This window comes from Stigmatopora nigra, unplaced genomic scaffold, assembly GCF_051989575.1.
Source record: "Stigmatopora nigra isolate UIUO_SnigA unplaced genomic scaffold, RoL_Snig_1.1 HiC_scaffold_26, whole genome shotgun sequence".
In the NCBI taxonomy this organism is placed as follows: Eukaryota; Metazoa; Chordata; class Actinopteri; order Syngnathiformes; family Syngnathidae; genus Stigmatopora; species Stigmatopora nigra.
In genome coordinates, this window is record NW_027551605.1 from 1,928,856 (window position 1) to 1,950,908 (window position 22,053).

At 39.0% G+C, this 22,053-nt stretch overlaps 1 protein-coding gene across 4 annotated transcripts in view; it reads left to right on the top strand.

The window, feature by feature from the left end:
- Positions 1–3,005: 3,005 nt before the first annotated feature.
- map3k7 (mitogen-activated protein kinase kinase kinase 7) overlaps positions 3,006–22,053 on the top strand; it is a 30,708-nt gene continuing 11,660 nt past the window's right edge. The window contains exons 1-12 of one of the 4 annotated variants that reach the window (XM_077711479.1): positions 3,006–3,188; positions 3,615–3,729; positions 3,801–3,911; positions 7,142–7,207; positions 7,825–7,870; positions 9,522–9,660; positions 12,744–12,872; positions 17,883–18,007; positions 18,170–18,300; positions 19,083–19,164; positions 21,598–21,716; positions 21,803–21,926. In XM_077711479.1, the coding sequence (XP_077567605.1) occupies positions 3,637–3,729; positions 3,801–3,911; positions 7,142–7,207; positions 7,825–7,870; positions 9,522–9,660; positions 12,744–12,872; positions 17,883–18,007; positions 18,170–18,300; positions 19,083–19,164; positions 21,598–21,716; positions 21,803–21,926 (1,165 nt within the window). In that variant the 5' untranslated portion in view covers positions 3,006–3,188; positions 3,615–3,636. Of the gene's footprint in view, positions 3,189–3,611; positions 3,730–3,800; positions 3,912–7,141; positions 7,208–7,824; positions 7,871–9,521; positions 9,661–12,743; positions 12,873–17,882; positions 18,008–18,169; positions 18,301–19,082; positions 19,165–21,597; positions 21,717–21,802; positions 21,927–22,053 lie in introns of those variants that run through there. The other 3 variants (XM_077711478.1, XM_077711480.1, XM_077711481.1) reach the window with 3 other exon arrangements.

Consider the following 22,053-nt stretch of genomic DNA (forward strand, 5'->3'; position numbering starts at 1 on the left):
CAGCACTATTAAGTCATGATACCCAGGTGCCGACACCCACAGTACATCGCCCATGTTATCTGATGTCAAGCTCCAGCAGATCTTTTTCTCAATGGAGGGACTCTGATTTTTCTGAAGGTGAGGATGATGGGGAGCTAATTGATTTCTTTGCCGGAGCTTCTGACTCGGACAGTGATTTTCTTGACCAATTCGGTGCCCGATACGCTCCACCAGAGGATGATGACCCCTACTTTTTTCCGATTATTCCAACCCGGATTACCCTGACCAGCATCTGGATGGTCGGCTGGCCCCCTACGATGGGCCACCACGTGGCGGCAGGGGTGCTGTGCCATCCTTCCGGAGGAGGTGGCGAGCGACGCGCCGCAGGGCGAAACGGGAGGAGGGCAAGGACACCCGAGCCCCAGACCAAGTTCCTTGCTCGACCGCACCCATCCAATCTCCTCGCCCGATCACACCTGTCCAGATGCCTCACACGACCATGCCGTTCCAACCTCCCCAAATTCCTGTACCGAAGCCACACAATAAACTCCCGTTGCCACTGGGGCCGCCAGTCGCACCCGTGCCTAAGCCACGAACCAGGCTTCCGGTGCCGGCTTGCCTGCCTAGTTCCTGTCTGCCTAGTTCCTGTCTGCCTAGTTCCTGTCCGCCTAGTTCCTGTCTGCCTAGTTCCTGTCTGCCTAATTCCTGTCTGCCTAGTTCCGGTCTGCCTAGTTCCTGTCTGCCTAGCTCCTGTCTGCCAAGTTCCTGCCTGCTTAGCTCCTGCCTGCCTAGCTCCCGTGTTACGTTCGCGTAGCGCAGCGCGACCGGGGGAAAGTTTACCCAGATGTGGTGACGCCGAAGGAAAAGGAGGCCGTTCCGTTACATTTGATTTCTTGGTTTAATTACTTGGCAAAAACTTACAAAAACAACTTGGGCTTGAAACAACTAACTAGAACTGAATATGAAACTTGATATTCCATGACGTAGCGTGGCGTCCAGTGATGTGAGCATGACAACGAGGAAACAACAAGTCGATCTGACGACGAGCAACACAACCCATAATCCTTAAGTAGCCCAGGAAAACGAAAAAAAAAAAAAAAATATATATATATATATATATATATATATATATATATATATATATATATATATATATATATATATATATATATATATATATATATATATATATATATATATATATATATATATATATATATATATATATATATATATATATATATATATATATATATATATATATATATATATATATATATATATATATATATATATATATATATATATATATATATATATATATATATATATATATATATATTTATATATATATATATATAAATATATATATATATGGTCATGTCTGGGTTCAAATCCAGGTCATGTTTGCGTGTTCTCCCCGGGCCAGTGTGGGTTTCCTCCAGGTACTTCAGTTTCCTCCCACATTCCAAAAACGTGTATAGTAAGCTGATAGAACACTAAATTCCCCCTAGGTGTGGGTGTGTATATATATATATATATATATATATATATATATATATATATATATATATATATATATATATATATATATATATATATATATATATATATATATATATATATATATATATATATATATATATATATATATATATATATATATATATATATATATATATATATATATATATATATATATATATATATATATATATACATCTCTCTCGCGCTAAGTTGTTTAGAGTGTACCACTCACTGGGGATATGGTTGCAACAACAAACAAACAAACACTAGATAATCAAAATATAGTAATGATAAATGAATTATCACAAAATTAGTATGTGTACTTTTTTCCTTGGGGTCACAATGGTGCTGGAGCCAATCCTAGCTGTCTCCAGGCCAGGAGTGGGGGACACCCTGATTCCATGGCCAGCCGATCACAGGGCACGAGGAGACGGACAACCCTGAAGATTCACACCCACACCTAGGGGGAATTTAGTGTTCTATCAGCTTACTATACACGTTTTTGGAATGTGGGAGGAAACTGAAGTACCTGGAGGAAACCCACACTGGCCCGGGGAGAACATGCAAACTCCACACTGGTCATGACCTGGATTTGAACCCAGGACCCCAGAGCTGAGGCCGACGCGCTAGCCCAGACATGACCACATCCGGCCCACTTGGCTTTTTAATCCGGCTCGCCGACGTTGTCCAAATAATGTTTTTATTTTAAATGTTTTTAATATTATTTTACGCAGAAGCCAGTGGCAGTAGCTCTGCCCACTCATTTGTTTTCCGTGTTTTACACCCCCTATATCTTTTTTTTTAAATTACATTTTAATATTTCTTAATACATTCATTTTTACTTTACTTTGTACTTTATACTTTTTACTTTAATGATGAGTGATGAATACGTTAACATGTTAATACTTTAGGGTTTATGTTTTAAATGTACTGTTAACGTATGCAGCTTTTTATATGTATTGTATCTTGTGCTGACCCGGCCCATCTGTCAAATCAATGTGGCCACCGGGCCAAAAAGTTTGCCCACCCCGTGCTGGGCCGCCGAGTTGGCTGCTTGAAGACTCTAAATTGCCTCTTGGTATGAGTGTGAGCGTGAATGGTTGCCCATCCCCTCGTGCCATGCGATTGGCTGACCACCAATTAAGAGTGTTCCCCACCTACGACCATAGAGTAATTGGGTTACCCCAACTCACGCACGCACGCACACACGCACGCGCACACACACACAAACACACACGCACGCATACAAACACACACAATTCCCCGACCCTTGCAAGCATACGCAGAACGAAAAATGAATGAATATTACGATTTTAATTTTCCTGCTTGCCTTTGTAATCCTACTACAATTACAAACGCGAAGATGACCAAATATAATCATACAGGGTTTCCCGTAGACGCGAAGATAAAAACATTGTTTCAGATTTTCTTAAAGAACAATGGAAGTTTCCACATTTCATGTCAATGAGGCGGAATAAGCTGCGTTATATGTGCTGGGGGAGAAATAGAAGTACGAACTCACTACTTCCGGGGTGATGTGTTTCCGGCTGAGAGTAAAAATACTTTCACTCGTCTAGCACTCCATGGAACAATCACGGACGATTTTTATTTGTAAAAGGTGTTACTATTCTACTTTTTATGAATGAATTATAGACACGACCACGTCCAGACCGTCGATTCTGGTGAGCTAATAAACCACGGTGTATTGTATTAGCACTAAGACAAGCTTGCTAAGTTGTCTCGAACAACCACCGATGTACTTTTACGCCCAGGTTAACTTGCTTAGCTAAGACCTCCGTTTCACGAAAGTGTGGTTCTTCACCACTATATTGTGACGGTTTAAATTCCCTTAAAATTGGTAATATAATACTATAATACTTTCAATGACAGTCGTATTGCAGCTATTGTTAGCTTTATTAAATTGTTTCTACGGTTTATAAAGTTGACAATCGTAGACGACCAACATTCTGTCAAATAAATTGTTTAAAGCTTAGTCAGAACCGAAACAGGATAATAGGCCACTCATACACAGTAGCCTCTGTCTTACATCTAACATCGCTGTCTAATACTCTTCATTCTATAATCTACACCATTATGTTTCTCAGTAGGTGGCTGAGTGGTTCTTCTATCATGTCTCTGTCGTTACCATCCGGCGACATGCTTGAGACATCTCCAGGATATCCATTTGAGGAAATTAATTATGAGGACATTGAAGTCGAGGAGGTGGACTGTTTTTCCTAATTTCCCCCCTACTCTTGTTACAAGCTAACACCCATTGTAAATACTGTTTTCAGGTAGTGGGGAGAGGAGCTTTTGGAGTGGTGTGCAAGGCCAAGTGGAAAGGCAAAGATGTTGCCATTAAGACCATTGATAGTGAATCAGAGAGAACAGCCTTCTTTGTTGAGGTATTTAGCTTAATATAAATCTTCTGGAAGTTTTTGTTTGTGAGAAACGTGGGTGCACCTTTACAAAACAATGCAAAGTAAGAACAGTAAATTAGCTGTATTCTTACAAAAGTATTTATTTATCTCTGGCATGCTCGCCATCTTACCGTAGTTAAACATGTTCTAACTGGCAGGACGTGTGTAGCCTAGATACATGTTTGTATTGTTTACCATGCGAGCACATCCCAATAGTTAAGGCTGATCAAAGGTCTTGCGGTCGATCGGTAAAATATCAGGCTTGATACATCCGTAATGTGTATCCCATGCTATTATTGCACCCAGGGACTTGGTGAACACTACCACTAGGGACACATCCTGGTTTTGCTTACGTTACTTTGTTTTTGATTTTGTCTATATGCCGGCAACATCGGTTTCGGAACACGTAAAGGAAATTATTTAAAAAGAAAATTCCGCTTTTTTTCCTTCTTTTTTTCCCTGTTCGAAAGACACAGCTATTGCAAACTATTGATGTACTATAAAAAAAAATCGAGATATTTTGACATCAGAAGCAATTTGGGCGCCACGTCTTAAACTTCTGGTAAGAAAATTGTAATTTGTCTCATTAAAAGAATCAGGTTCTCATCCAGATAGACATTTATTTTTTTCAATTTGAATAATTTGACATTTTGCATACAAAGGTTTCCTTTCACATTCCAAAAACATGCATGGTAGGCTGATTGGACACTCTAAATTGCTCCTAGGTATGGGTGTGTGTATGCATGGTTGTCCGTCTCTTGTGCCCTGTGATCGGCTGTCCTCCGATTCAGGGTGTCTCCCGCCTCAGGCACGGAGTCAGCTGGGATTGACTCCAACACGACCCTAATGAAGATAAAGCGGTTCAGAAAATGATTGATTGATTGAATGAATACGTTCAAACCATAATTTTCTGTGCAATATGAAATTAATAAAATAATGAGCTGAAGACATCATCACTATTGGCCAGCAGACTATTTTCAGCATCACAAAAAGAAACATGTACATTTTCTTGCATGCACACAAACGCACGCACCGACACACCCACACGCAATATGCTGTGACACAGGAATCACTCTGTTTTCATTGGCAGCAGTGCATTTTTTCTAGCTTCCAGTTGTCAAATAGAACATTTTAATGTCAATCATTCATTAAAGAAAAGTGGGGCCGAGGCCACGTGCACAGATCACTGGTAACAATGATGGCGTGGGCTCAGAGTGGGTTGGATGAAAAGGCACGGAACCTGTTTATTTCCAAGCCAAATGCCACCGTGTGAACATTGTTTGAATTTTTGTTGATTCAGTTTTGTTCTGCAAGGAATAGACTTGGGCAATAAAATGCACGATCATAGTACATAACAGTAATAATAAAAACTTTTCATAACATTTGATATATTTACGCTGCAATTACACCAACCGAACACCAAAAAGAACAGTGGCGCTGATGCGACATGAACTCTAGTTCCAGACCATTGTTCAGTAGACAAAGATGTAACTGTATTTACTCGCATATAAGCTGCCCCACGTATAATCCGCACCCAGAAAATTGAATTTTTTAAATGTTACAATTTCTCGCATATTAGCCTCCCCATGATTCCCAATTTTCACCTCCATATTCATGGTTTTAATAGGGAGTACAAATATGTTACTTTGAAAGGAAAATCTTAAGAGAAATCATCACATCTGGTATTTCTGACCTACTGTATGAATCAAAAGTACACTATTAGGGTCAATATCATAACAAAGTTCATATGCCTCTCTTTGTAAATGCAAAATAACAAATTATTCAATTTGAACAAAGAAATAAGTATCTCGATAAGAACCGGATACTTTCTAATTACAGAGATAAAATTTTTCTTACCAGAGATTAAGATGTTGTGACAGCGATATTGCATCTAATGTCAACTTTGATGAACACTGATTCAAACTCCGCTGGAAAGGTTCGCGGTGCTCTCTATTGAAGACTACAACTCAAACTACTACTGGTGCCTGAACAAAAAGAAGGGTATAACCTGCCTCTAATGAAAACAGCGGCAAACATAGGACATTTATAACAATCAAAGTGGAATTTTGTTTCACTTCAAAATCAAGGCTACTCGCGTCTGTCCAGTCAAAGCACGTTTACTAGGTTTATACGTCGGCGCCCTAGGTTAAATGGCTGCTTTTCAGCGCATGAAAAGCACACTTTGTAACACTATGTAAAATGGCTGTGCCCCGAGCGAGCAGTGACGGGAACATGGGTTTTTTTCATGAATTTTATTCATATGCGTCAAAATAAATTGTGTTTAGCATTTTATCTGTTTATTTTTTTTCTAATTTGAAATAGATGAAAGAATTGGCCGAATTCGCTTACGTTGTGACGTCACGCGGCGATGCAGGGGCCATTTTTTGTGACGTCATTGTGTCACAGCGCCGTAAATTTGCTGTTATTTGCATGTCGTGTTTTTATGCGCATATAAGCCGTAACCTCAATTCAGTCATTATTTTTTGCCCGACAAAAGCGGCTTCTATACAAGTAAATACGGTAAGATTAAGGTTCGCCATTACACATTCCCAAATTCACATACATATAAAGAGAGAAATAGTTTTGACGTTTTTGCTTGGCCCTCGCCCAGACATCAGTCAGCTAAACATCTTTAGGCAAATAGACCGTGTGCCCTCCCCGCAACTCCCTCGTGTAAGACTCTAGTCGCAACTCCCTCTTTGTAAAGTCTCTGTGAGCACTGCATTGCATTTTGTCAGTGTTTTGTTAGTCAGTGCGAATGGCGTATACGTATACTACTCGTTGGAAAGTGGTCGTGTGTTATATTGTGAGGACATTTTGGAAATATTTAGAAGGGAATACAAACTCAAACAACCCTCGATATTGACTGAGTCAGAGTGGGGGTGGGGCGGGCAAAAAAGCCATCCCTGGAGTAGAAAGGTATCAAATTGTAAAACAAAATTAGAATTAAGTTTAGTGTTAAACTTATTTTTGAGTTTGTCTGCATCGTAACCCAAGTTCATTTAAAACAGAGTTTGCAATTTTACTTGTGCGGTTACATTCTATATCTATTTTCAATTTCATACTTTTGGCCAACAAATTTACAGTATATCACTAGCAATAATTCTTTAAACTACTACTAAATTCTCCTGATAGTCATCATAGCATTTGTTTTTTGAATAGCTCAAGTACAGTAATCATTTTGACTGAAGATTCCTGTGCCCCTTTGTCTGCAGCTCCGGCAACTTTCACGTGTTAATCACCCTAATATTGTGAAGTTATATGGCTCTTGCAGTAATCCAGTAAGTTGACCATATATTTTTCCATTCCCTTCTGTTGTGTGTCTGTGTCATATTAGTGCCAATGATGAGAAAACATCTAAACATAACCAATATCCAAAGTTTTCTTGACGATTGCATTTTATTTTTTTCATTTTTATTATTATTTTTTTATATGACCGGATGGATCAATAAACTCAATTTTGAGAGAGACAGAGAGAGACAGAGAGAGACAGAGAGAGACAGAGAGAGACAGAGAGAGACAGAGAGAGACAGAGAGAGACAGAGAGAGACAGAGAGAGACAGAGAGAGACAGAGAGAGACATAGAGAGAGACGGACGGGGAGGGACGGACGGAGACGGACGGACGGAGACGGACGGACCCAGACGGACGGACTGACGGAGACGGACGGACGGAGACGGACGGACGGAGACGGACGGACGGAGACGGACGGACGGAGACGGACGGACGGAGATGGACGGACGGACGGAGACGGACGGACGGAGACGGACGGAGACGGACGGAGACGGACGGACGGAGACAGACTGTTCAAAAACTTTGACTCTCAATATTGCTTTCACTAGGATGCTATCATACAGATGGCATTATACTAATTGTAATATGACGACACACCCCTTTAGGTCTGTCTTGTCATGGAATATGCTGAAGGAGGGTCACTATACAATGGTGAGTTTACACTGAAATCAATATTGTCAAGTGAGTACAATCTCCATTTTTCATATTGTGATTGTGGAGTACAAAGCACTGGCAAGCAGGAGATTTATAACGGCTTATTTTTTATTTATTATTTTTGTAAAACGAGTTCTATTTACTAATAGGTTTGTAAAAACTTTTTTATCATACTATAGTTACAATTTCAGTGCATCTTTTATAGGCACAGTACAGTGAAAACATGAAGGACATCTGCCCTCCTTTGTCATCGTTTAGGCAATGTCTATCTTTTTTGGAAGGCCAGCCTGACTGACGCTGGCTCATAAACGCAAGATGCTATCTGCAACTGTCGGCCGCCTGCTAATTCCACAATAGGTGGTACCTTGAGACACAAGCTTAATGCCTTCCGGGACTGAGCTCGTATGTCAATTTACTCGTAAATCAACCGAACGTTTCCCATAGAAATGAACTAAAAACAATTAATTCTTCCCAACCCTCTGAAAAAAAACACCAAAAATAGGATATTTCATTTGTTCTTATTCGCCATCTATTCACAAAGTATTACTAGAATGTGTTTAATAGTAGTAAAATTAGGCAGATTTGGCGGAGGGGAGAGGGAAGGGTGGTTACTTTTTGCACTGCAACGCACTCGTAACATAACATAAACAAATTTAAATGAACTTGGATTACGATACAGACACTCAAAAATAATTAATCTAACCTTGCACTAAACTTAATTCTAATTTTGTTTTAAATTTTTATACCTTTCTTGGCTCTATTTGCCCTGTCTCCATCCTGACCTTCGGATCGAGGGTTGTTTGCTTTTGTCTCCCCTTAAAAAATTATTCCCAAAATGATGCACACGAATGTCCTCACATTAGGATAACGCATGGCCACTTGCCAACGAGAAGTAGTATCTACTCAGCTTGTATTATCGAGCAAGCTTCTCGCCATTCTGCACTGAATAGCGGATAAAAAAACGCAACGCTCCACCCAGTGCTCGTAGAGACATTACACGAGGGAGTTGCAAGCAGAAAGACAGTGCCCATGATGTTCTTATGAGTAGTCCGCTGTATGCTCGTATATCAAAATTTCGTATCTCAAGAAAAATATTTGCTGAAAATTTTTACTCTTATCTTAAATTGCTCGTGTGGCGGGGCACTCTATGTCGAGGTATTACTGTACCTCTAATTCTTCCCACCACCGTCCTAATTTAAGTTTGTCAAAAATCAGACGGACTGGTCCTCCTGGGTCAATAATGTATTTTATCACAATGCAAAATTATTCATTTGTAAGAGATGGACCCAAAAATTTCCAGTCAAGTCAAATTTATTTACATAGTTGTATATCTTCAAAAGATTTCCATTTTTATATATATATATATATATATATATATATATATATATATATATATATATATATATATATATATATATATATATATATATATATATATATATATATATATATATATATATATATATATATATATGTATATATATGTATATATATGTATATATATATATATATATATATATATATATATATTTTTTTTATATATATTCATATGTTTATGTATGTAGAATATATATTGTCAAACCTGTGCATATTTTGCTCCTATGTGTTTGTCATTGCCAGTGCCTTGACTTATATTTTTTGTTTTTAGTACTACATGGTGCTGAACCACTACCCTGTTATTCTGCTTCCCATGCCATGAGCTGGTGTTTACAGTGTTCCCAGGGTGTAGCCTACCTCCATGGCATGAAACCAAAGGCTCTGATCCACAGGGACCTCAAGCCACCCAAGTATGACCCTCAACATCCTACTCACATATACCTACTCCATGATTAGGGATTCACAAATTAGTAAGGCCCTGTTTGCACAAAAATACTGTGATCTAATTTACAATAATTCCATTCAAATATTTGAAAATAAATTTGTTCACACGCATAGAATTCCAATCTGCCAATCATTAAAAAGACTTAAAATCAAGTGAAATGATGTAGGACTCGTGAGCCTTGGCAGTTATACAGAGAGAGGGAGAGTGGGAGACTTTCAGACTGACTAAAGTTATCAGGAGCAAAGCGTTTATTTTATTGCAAGCAAGAATGAACTAATATTGATGAGCAAAGTAAGTTCAATAGTTAAGAAGAGCGTATTCTTCGTTGAAAGGAAATATATAATAATATGAAATAAAATACTGACATACTAATTTTTTATTCTATATTTGCACAATCTAATGCCCTCATGCCTATATTTTAGTAACTAATTTTTTATGACAATTACAATTCCACTTGGGGAGGAGGGAGTGTGCAGGTCTGCTCTTTACCCGAATCCCCCTTACTTGCAGGTCAGGTCTGAAAAAGGAAGAACAAAATCAATCTAGTACAATTCACTTTCATATTCATCATAGTCATTGACATCAATGCCCTCTTTGTCCTGGTAGAGTTACTTTCCCATCTCCCAACACCTCGCTTTCAAGAAAAAAAGATGGAATGTTCAAGTGTGTATTAAAAAAATAGGAATAGTTCATTTTAAGTGAAGTCATGAAAGCAGGAGGCATTGCACAGCTGACTCTAAAGGCTTCTGTTTATAAAAATCCCTCATGGGGAAAGGGGTTAAAAAAAAGTTTGGATTTTATTTACTGCGTGCCATATGATTGCTGCTGCGTAGAGAAGACGAAGGTAGTGCACAATTGCACACGCGCACAGCTTAGAGGGAACATTGATTGGGTCCAATACTCAAACTGCAAAAAAAAAAAAAATCTCTTAAAGTTTTGTATTCTTCAGAATTAGATTCTCCACTGTTCTTTTTCCTTTGCTGGTCTGAAAACATTATTGTTTACTATCTAAATGTTTTTGTTTCATGTTTATTAGAGCTTAAAGTTTCCCTCGGGAACGACTTAGGTTTTATGTCAGGTTTAGGACCAATTTTCCCTCTATTTCTTTGTTTGTCTGGGCAGAAAGACAACCTCCCAGAGCACACTGAATACCAGTGTGAGGAACATAATCATTGCTCGCTATCGGCACAGACCAGTATCACACCTTCCTTAAGCAGGTGCATGTCTACTACACATAAATGATTTAGTAATAATAAAATGTAATGATTAATATCTATGAGCGGCCCGGCGGATGAGTGGTTCGTGCGTCAGCCTCACAGCTCTGGGGTCCTGGGTTCAAATCCAGGTCGGTCCACCTGTGTTGAATTTGCATATTCTCCCTGTTCCTGCGTGGGTTTTCTCTGAGTACGTTTTCCTCCCACATCCCAAAAAGATGTATTTTAGGATGATTGGACACTCTAAATTTGTCCCTAGGTAAGGGTCTGAGTGTCCATGGCTGTCCGTCTCCTTGTGCCCTGCGATCGGCTTGCCACCGATACAGGGTGTCCCCTGGCCCAAAGTCAGCAGGGATAGGATACAGCATCCCCCGCAAGTGACACAGTGGATAAAGCGGTTCAGAAAACGAATGAAAAAATATCTATGAATAAAACATCTTCATAAATGCCATTAGAATATGCACAAATCCGACTTAAATTTTACCCTATTTTACATGTCTGTCCTCACTTCTCATTCTCGTTCAAATAACTTTTCTGCTGAACATGTCACTTGAGATAGTCAAGTTTCCATTTATATGCAATATTTTTCCATGATTTTGCTTTGATTTATTTAATAAGGCATAGCACATATTAATGAATACATATTCAGCTTAATGAACATTTATATGTAAGATTGTAGCCGAGGGCTAATTGTCAGGTTTAAGACCATATACATTCAATAATATCGGAGCAGAGGAAACACACAGCCAGTCGTGATGAGAATTTTAAACCACTTCATATGAAGGAGGACGCCAGTGTAGCCAGAGCAGAAAGATAGTCTATCTTCCTGAATGACCGTTTGGAATTCCTGGCGACTCCCTACAAACAACCTGGTTTTATTAGAGACAAGTCATAAAAAATGGGAGGCGTTAATACAAATGAAGGAGGTGGAAAGCAAAAGGTGTAGTGCACATTTTAACCAATAGGTGTAAGTTAAATTCTATTCTAGTAACTTAATACATCATAGTGAAAAGGGTGCAAGACTAAATATAAGAATACAAATATATTTCACACTAATCTTCATTTATAGTCCATTGTGTAGGTTGAAGACAAACGATCACACATGCTAGACACACACGCACGCACACAACAACACACACAGCAGATTTAGACAGTTCTCACCCGATATCACCGCTTGTTCTTCTATTTGCACAGTAAAGTAAAATGGAATGTATTAAGAAATATTAAAATGTAATTAAATAAAAGATAGAAGGGCTGTAAAACATGAAAAACATAAGAGTGGACAGAGCTACTGCCACTGCCTGCCGCGTGAACGGCGCCATGGGGAAAAGGGGGTAAAAAAGACTGGATTTTATTTTGTGCGCTCTATGATTATTGCTGCGCGGAGAAGACGAGAGCGCACAATTGCGCACGCGTGCAGCTTAGAGGGAACATTGTTTAGGACTAACCTTTTTTCTTACAAAATAAAGCAAAGGAGTGTGCAAACAGAGTTTTCATTCCATGAATTATCTTAAGCATTGCTCTGGAAAGGAGTATAATGTCCATTTATTTCCACATCCATCATTAAATCTTGATTACTTGACTCATCATATCCTGTAAAAAAGGTGAACCTGCAGCTTCTAAGTGTATTTTTGTCAAAGTGCATACAAATTGTGGTGGGCAGAGCCTTGAAAAAATAGGTTTGGACTACAACATGAAAATATTTTTTGAAAAAAATGCAGTAATCAGTATAAACTGTTTTTTTTAATCCAGACCCAGCCTCCATCCACCCATTCTTCCATCCACCAAAATGTTTGATACTTTGTATGATCTAATGTTCCTGTAATTTTCGCAGTTTGCTGCTTGTTGCTGGTGGCACTGTACTCAAAATATGTGACTTTGGAACAGCATGTGACATTCAGACTCATATGACAAACAACAAAGGAAGTGCAGCATGGATGGCCCCAGAGGTATTTGAAGGCAAGTATTTACCTTTTCTAATATTTGGGTTAAAGTGACTGACAACATTATTGTATGCATCTGAGTCAAATTACCTTGCTTAAACACCCATTGAAAGACATGGGCGATAAAACAATTCCGATAATTATTGTCAAATAATTTTTGCTAACAGATTTCAATAAAATTCAATAGATTTTAACTGCGATTACACCACCCAATCGCCACAAAGAAGGGAGGCGCTGATGCGGTGTGAATGCTAGTTCCGGGCCAACATTCAGTAGATCAGGGTTGGCCAAATCCGCTCCTCGAGAGCCACTATCCAGTCTGTTTTCCATATCTCCCTCCTCTACCACACCTGAATCAAATTATCAACCTATCAGCTAGCTGTCCAGAAGATTCATGCAGGTCCTGAATATTTGATTCAGGTGTGTTGGCGAAGGGAGACATAGAAAACACTGGATAGGGGCTCTTGAGGACCGGACTTGGTCACCCCTGCATTTGATGAAGAAGATGGTAAGGAAGAGGTAGCTATTTTTATCGTGGTTAACTATTGAGTTGCTAACACCCAGTATGTAAGAAAAATGACTATAACATAGCCAAAATGAGCGATTATGAGATCCAAGACAACTTTGAGCCGACCTACTAACAAATCCAATTGAAATCTCCTATCGTTTTCTTTTTCTTCTTTTTTTTAAATGCCCTTTAAATACCTGTGCACAAACAGCAGCCTTATTGAAAATTTCCTTAACCCATTTTAAACCCACTCTCCTCATTTGAGGACTGCCTATACCAGGGGTGACCAACCAGTCTAGAGACCAAGAGCCACATTTTTTACTGTGTTACCGCAAAAAGCCACATCACACACATACCTTTGCTCAGCCAGATTTATTGTAAATGTCACACACCAGCATAGTAATGACATAAATTGACTCCTACAGTACTAACAGCACAGGCCAGACATTATCAACAATGAACATTGTGTGCACTGTCTCACACAGACAAACTCTCAGTTCAACCAAGTCCACAAACAAAAATATAATAATTTACAATAGCGTTTTTCTTTTACTGTGCATGTTACTTAGTGGGACTTCTGGCATTCCTTGCCTTGAACAATCCTCTTCAAATCTGGCTTGTATTCCGTTGTTGCCACTCGAAGCAATTCTTTCACATGGGTGTCAGTCAGAACAGATCGATGCTTTGATTTCACGTGTTTCAGGGTAGAAAATACAGACTCGCAGACGTATGTTGACCCAAACATTGACAGTATCTTAAGCGCAGCCCGTTTGACATTGGGGTATTTTTCCATTGGCACACTTTTCCAGAACTCAATGGTCCCTTCTCTTAAGGCAGGTTTCAGTTGATCCCCCTCACAAAGATCTATCATCTCCAACTCAGCCGCAGCCTCATCTGTGACCAGCGGGGCTTTCAGACAGTCCGTCTCAGCATTAAATGGGTCGACGAGAAACGTAATCTGTGGCCTTTTCAGTTGTAGATCATGGAACCGGGCCACAAAGCTTTCGTGCAGGTTTTCAACCAGTGTTGCATATCTGGCTCTTTGCTTATTCAAGGCGGCGCTAGTGGCTTTTAGCAGAGTGGGGAAATGCGTTAAATCTCCCTTTTGAATATGCGCCTTGAACAGCTTCAGTTTGTTGACAAACGCAAACACACTTTGGACCAGGTTAGGCAGCATTTTTAACTTACCCTGCAAGGTCAGGTTCAGTCTGTCCAAGTGACACAGTATGTCGACCAAAAAGGCCAGATCCATAATCCACTCGAGGTCCGAGAGCTCGGGATAGTCCTTGTCCTTCTCTTCCATGAACAGTTTCACGGCATCCAAAAGCTCAAAGAAGCGAGAGAGTACCTGGCCTTTTGATAGCCACCTCACTGTGCAGTGCAGCGGCAAGTCACCTGGAAGCCCTTGGTCCAGTGCAGCGATGAGATTCTTGAATTGCCGGTGGTTAAGCGAATGTGTGCGGATGTAGTTGACAATTTCCATCACAGGCTTCATGACGTTGTCTAAATTCAATGATTTAGACACGAGTTGCTCCCTGTGGATGATGCAGTGGAAATTCCAAAACCCGGGAAATGTTTAGTCACAGTCCCACCAGCCCGTTAACAGATCCAATCATGGCTGGCGCTCCATCCGTGGCTATTGCAGTTAGTTTTGCTATTGGCAGATTTGCTTTCGCAAATGCAGCCATCATTGTTTCTTTCACATCTATGCCACGTGTTCTTTCTTTTAATGGCACAATATCAAGGAGTTCTTCTTTGATCAAACAATTGTTTTACACAGACCGTGCAAATATTGCTAACTGAGGCTTGTCTTGTATGTCACAACTCTCATCCAATGCGACACTAAAATACTCACATGCTTGTAGGTCAGAGTGCAACTGTGATTCAAAAGACGTGTTATTGTCTGATATTCTGTGTTCAACAGTGTGGCGGGACAGTTGGACGTCTGATACCATTCGTTTTAGTTTGTCGTTTTCAGGAGACAAGATTTCAACAACGTCACCGAGGCATTTTTTAATGAACTCCTCTTCATTGTATGGCTTTGTGGCCCGTGCAATGTTCCAAGCCAGTTGATACGATGCAAGCGTTACCGTCTCTGAGTGCTTCGTAAATTTTTGCAAAATATGTGTCTGCTTTTCTGCCTGACTTTTCAAAGTGGCCAACTTGTGCTTGCGAAGTTCAGTCCCTTTTGGAAATTTCTGGGCGATGTCAGCATGGAGTGAGCTGAAGTGGCGCTGAAGATTTGAAGCTTTGAAATGCGCTAATGACGCCTGGCATATAAGGCAGAATGGCTTGCCATTACGTTCAACAAAAAAAATATAAACTCTCCCACTCTGTTAAAAACGTCCTGTGTTCATCTTCATATTTTTCGTTTTGCTGTGCATTTTTTCCCTTCCATTTTGAGAGCGAGCTTGACACAAATTGTTTACTCAAATGACCTTGCTCCTACTGGGAAACTTTGAGGTATTTTCATCCCAAGCAGATGCGCATTTGACGAAAATACCGTATTGAACTCAAGCGAAGCGTACACGCAAATAAAAATAAAACACAAATACAAACTTTGATATGGACGTAAGAGCCGCATGAAACCGGGCAAAGAGCCGCATGCGGCTCGGGAGCCGCGGGTTGGCCACCCCTGGCCTATACAGTAATTCCTCAAATATTGCAGCCAATGTAGACCAGACATGGACATTATTATCGAAAAACTGCCAAGTAGGATTACCCTTATTATTACTACCATGCTTCCGCATTTACTCACATATAGACCTCCCGTGCATACAAGCCACACCCTGAAGGTTACCTTTGAATTTATTTGTTTCAAATTCTCGCGTATAACCCGCCCCCCTGATTGCCAATTTTCACCTCCATATTCATGGATTTAATATGAAGTACAAATGTGTTACTTTGAAGGGAAAATATTTCACAAGTGATATTTCTGAGATACTGTATGAATCAAAATAATAATTTTAGGGTCAATATCAAAAATTCATATGCCTGTCTTTCTTAATGCAAACTATCAAATTATTCAATTAGAAAAAATCTTGATAAGATCCTGATGCTTTCTAATTACAGAAATGACAATTTTCTTTCAACCAGAAGTTTAAGATGTTGTGGCAGCCATTTTGCTTCTAATGTCACAATATCTTAATTGTTTCGATGGTTCATATTACTCAGATACTATAACTTTTGAACAAGAAATACAACAAAAAATATCTATATTAGCGACTTAGATTAGCGTTGCGATGTTCTTTGATAGTGCTGGGGCACATCATCTACAAAGATACTTCGGTCAGACTGAGACAAAGACACAGATGAATCTTCAGGTTCTTTTATATCAAATGAGTGTGCGCGCGTGCCTGCGCACGTGTATGTGTGTATGTGTATGTATGCATGCAAAATGAGTGTATATATGTGTATATTGGATTGGATAACTTTATTCATCCTGTATTCGGAAAATTACATTGTGGCAGTAGCAAGAGGGGTGATTGACAGAACAGCAAAGCAAAAGTACAAAGCAAATCAAAGTAAATGGAATATTCAAATCATTAAAACATAAAAGCAGCAAAAACACAAAACAGGCAAGAGTGGACGCAGCTGCCGCGGCCGCCGGCTGCCGCTTAAACAGCGCAATTTTGGTTGCGGTAGCTAAATCGGACTCAAAAAGACGTTGTAAAGGTGGACTAAAACTGGAACCACACACAGGAAATCTTTCACGAGATGGGGAACTTCTGCAGACTGTGACCGAGGTGGAGAATTTGCAGAGTCACTCTTCCAAGCTTGCAGGGCAGAACTCCTCGACTCTGTTGCTGTTAGGCGCCAACAGCTCTTCCATCCTATCCCGCGATGGAATGGTTGGTCAGAAGCGTTGCCTCTTCTCCCGGCACTTTTGTCCAGCTCCAAAGCTCCGGAGGTCTCCGCACTCTTTCATTTAGAAAGTATAATTTCGATGGTGGTTGGCCTTCTCCTTTGGTTCCCGACCTCCTTGCGATCCATGCAGCAACAAGTCTTAAATTGGGCTAGTGATTATCCACTTATTTTTTATGAGCTGTTTTTCAAATGTCAAATGTATGAATATATATATTTCAGCAACACGGTTACTTATTTATATATTTATTCATGTATTTATTTATTGACTTACTATTAACTACCTATTTGTGTAAAATGCCTTTCCTATTTCTGCATCCTCACCCTCTTCCTACTGCAACAAAGAAATTTCCCGAATACGGGATGAATAAAGTTATCCAATCCAATCCAAATATTCACAGAGTTAAGCCAACAGACATCAATCAACTCCAGTTTGCAATCCAAAACCTAATACAGGTGCAGGTCTTTGATTTTTGAAATAATTCGTGTAGGCACAACATTCCCAAAACTTATTAGCGCTATGATTTGCTGCATGGACAATTATGTACTATTTTTAGCATGGTTACAAACTGAATATGGAGAGCTCCACAACACTTTTTGAAAGTAATGCTTTCTTTGCTTTGTATAAAGTTGACTATTTTCCTTTTTACTTAGGTAGCAATTACAGTGAGAAGTGTGATGTGTTCAGCTGGGGGATCATTCTCTGGGAGGTGGTAACACGCAGGAAGCCCTTTGATGAAATTGGAGGACCAGCGTTCCGTATTATGTGGGCTGTGCACAATGGTGGGTTAGTAAAAAGGAAAATAAATTAATGGACTGTTCTCTATGTATGCTCCTAAATATGTCACTTATATTTTTAAACAAAAATGTAGTCTATTATTCAAATATCTTTTCTCTTGTGGGTTAATAACCAATGTTTTAATCTGAATTGTGTTTAATTTCCAGGTACAAGACCACCTATGATCAAAACTTTACCTAAACCAATTGAAAATTTAATGACCAGTTGCTGGTCTAAAGACCCTTCTAAGCGACCTTCTATGGAGGAGATTGTGAAAATCATGACTTATCTAATGCGGGTAATCTGTTTTCATCTAATTCCCATATTGTTTAACATTTGGATGGGAGGTATCACAATGCTGACCTGTCACTTAATTGAACTGACCCTTGTGGGTTTTTTTCTGGCTCAAATTGAGACAGACTTGGTACCACGCTGACCATATACCAGTGGTCTCCAACTCAGGTCCTCAAGGGAACGTATGTCCAACATTTTACAGTGTAGCAGTGTAGCTTTTTCTATCACAGTCTTCACATATAACGATGCCTTTTTCACATTTCGGGGCTGTCGTTCCTCTTTTTTTTCTGCATGACAATCAGCTACCCACTTAATTGTCTTCAACTCACAGATAGCCCAATTTCATTTCATGCCCTGTAGGTCAGTGGTGAACGTTCTTGACCTTGGCCAGGACAATTTTGAGAAATTAATGATGTAACTCCTCAAGAAAATGTTGTTTACACACTTTACAAATCAATTTCCATGAGGCTTTGTCAGGTATATTCCAAATGTTTTTTTTTCAATAATGATTAATGGGAGAACACTGACCTCATGATAAAAGCACATTTTGCACCTTACATTGACTGTCACGCCTTGCCAGGCCGACCATTGCGAGGGTCCACTTATTGGGTTTGTCACTTCCGCTTAATTTTTTTTAAAATTCAGACGAAACCAGTCCAATCGCATGAGATTGCATACTGTGTTGTATACAACCATTATATTTTTTCATTCTCCTTTTTAAATGAGTAAGAAAGGAAAAACGTATCTGCTCCGGTCTAATGAAAGGCCGCTAATGTCTGTTTGCAGTACTTTCCAGGATCTGAAGAACCTTTGCAAACTCTGTATCAATATTCAGATGATGGCCAGAGCAATTCTGCAACTAACACAGGTACATGAATCACCTTCAAAATTGTGTGATGCTTAAAACACCTACACTTCTCCACTGCCATACAAAATGAAGAATACAGTGCCTTGTGATGGTATTTGGCCCCTTTAAACTTTTCAAACTTTCAAGAGCCAGAATACTTAAACAAGGCACTGTATTTGTTTTCTAAAAATCTTTGAAAAGTGGGACATAAATTGGCATATAAAAATCCTTAAAGGCGTGACTTTAAAAATCAGGCGAGGGAACAATGTCATAATCACTGTATATATTTTTAACTAATTTTAAAAACAATACTGTGATTCACCACTGTGTGGCTTAAGGAAATCACAGATTTTATATTAAATATAAATAAGTCGAAAAAAATGTCAATCCTTGCTGAAATCCCAACTGAAAAATGGGAGAGAAGTGTTTTGGCGCTGAATTGGGGGGCAATCAGCAAGAAGAAATGCCGAAGAACATTTTCACCAGCAGAAGAATGATGCGACGTACATTATAAAAGGCTGAGGAGTATATGATCTTGCCTTCTGTTTTGTTGCGAGTGAATTTCCCATTGCTTACATTACCACTTGGATAAAGCCAACAACGAGGCAAGATCATGTACTTCTCAGCCTTTTCTAGCTTTGTTTGAATATTGCAGTCATTTAAAATGCCTCCTCGGCGTCCTGTGGAGGAATCATTACCAGAGACACTGCTGCCTCAGTACATGGAGGAAAAATTCTCTGACATAACTGACCAGAATGGTTGTTTTCCGGAGCAATTTTTTGGGAAGAGGATGCCTTCCCAGACATTCTTATTCAAAGATAAACTGAAAGTGGCAAGGTTCACATTGATCCCCTGACGCTCATCCATCATGTGTGGGGATTCTGCTTGCTGGCTTCATGGTAAAGCCAGCCTTACTATAGAACAAGGGTGTCAAACTCGGGTTGGTTCACGGGCCACATCGACGTCAACTCCATTTCATGTGGGCCGGACCATTATAGATCTAATATCTAGATTTTTTTTCATTTTTTTAAATTGAATTAAAAGAACTGGATCAAAATCCCTAAATAGTCAGTTTTTTATAGATCTAAAGAAATGTTTATTTGAGCTTTTTTTCTTTGTAATGGAAAATGTCTTAATTATGTTGGGAATTCTGCTGCCTGGCTTCATGGTAAAGCCAGCCTTACTCTAGAACAAAGGTGTCAAACTCGGGTTGGTTCACGGGCCACATTAACGTCAACTCCATGATAAGTTTACCAATAAGTATTCCCAATTTCAACTTTCAATAATGGGGGCATCTGAGATCATATCCTTTTATTTTTGCAAGAAGAGAATCCATCCACACGCGCATCCGGTCAGATGTGTCTGAAGACCCCGGTGTCCCTTTTGCTAATATATTCATAAGATTTAAACAACATGCATAAAAGTTAGTCTCAACAATATTCAGAGTCTCATAACAATTCGTCTCAGTTCTCCAAACTATTGTAGGTCTGTCGAATCTTCCCGAGCGAGAATTGATGCGGACCATCTTGAGAAGCCACGTTTCCCAAAACAAATCCGCAGTTCCCAAGAGCTTGTTGTTAACCGTCTTCAGAGTTCCATGCTTCCCAAAACAATTTACCGTTCTCTTGCTGTAAACCATAGTCTCGAGAAGTCCAGGTTTGAAGGAGGAGTGACCTCCAAAGGTGCTTTGGTTAACTTAGGGAGCGAGCACCACTTTTGCAAGAGATGTATTAAAATGCCTTGTATTGATGTCACATTGATAATAATGATGAATCTAACATTCTTAATAAGCAAAGCGTTCATACATGTAATGTTTTATATCCAAAATAAGCAAAGCATTCTTCATTGCAAGCACACATATATAATGATTACATTTCAAGCAAATTTATAATAATGATAAACCTAACAAACATCAACACCATTTCATGTGGGCCGGACGATTTTAGATCTAAAATCTAGATTTTTAATTTTTTAAAAATTGGATTCAAAGAACTGGTTTAAAAGCCCTAGTGAGTTTTTATAGATCTAAAGCAATGTTTATTTGAGCTTTTTTTCTTTGTAATAGAACATGTGTTTTAAGCATGTTTTTTATTTAAAATGGAAACTAAATATTTTTTAAAGTGGAAAGTGGAAAATATTTGTATATTTATTTTTAGATTTCACAAAATGCCTTATGAACTAAAAACAAAAGAAAAAAATGATTAAAAATCCCAATGATTGATTTTAAAAGGGGGAAAATCAGGAAATGTAATGTACATATATAATCAGTTGAATTTGATCCTAAAACAGAAAGTGGGCGCTCATGATTTACTTTCTCAGGCTGCAAAAAATGATGCGGCGGGCCAGAAAGAAAAAAAACCTTTAATTTCTGTCTTTTTTTTCCTAATTATGTTGTTAGGCTTAAAAAGAATTTGGGAGTAATTTGTTTAAATGTATTTTTCCTCTTTGAAACAGGTCCATATGTAGACTGCACTGCCAACCAATTTGATCCAAACATTGAGCACAGTGATTTTCAAAGAAGTAACGACACTATTAAGAGTGCGCCACAATTTGCAGCTCACTTCAAACCAAAGGCAAAGTCATGTTTAGTTTTTGATTTGGTAAACAATTACATTTCTTACACACAGGTGTGGATTGAGTAAGAATTTTGTTTTTTCAGGGAGACCTATTAAGAACACCGCCTCTCTCCAGAGGAGGTAGTTTTGAGAGCCTACCTGTTCGATCTCCTGAAAAACGAATGAGTGCTGACCTGTCCGAGCTTAAGTTGGGATGTATACCAGCAGGTAATATAAAATGTATATAATGAACATTTCAATTTAGATGTTTTTTAAACTACGGTTCTGTCTAGGTTTTATCAGTTTTGTTGGAGAGGGGCCTTTTTGAGTATTTACACGAAGGTTTCTCTTGTTT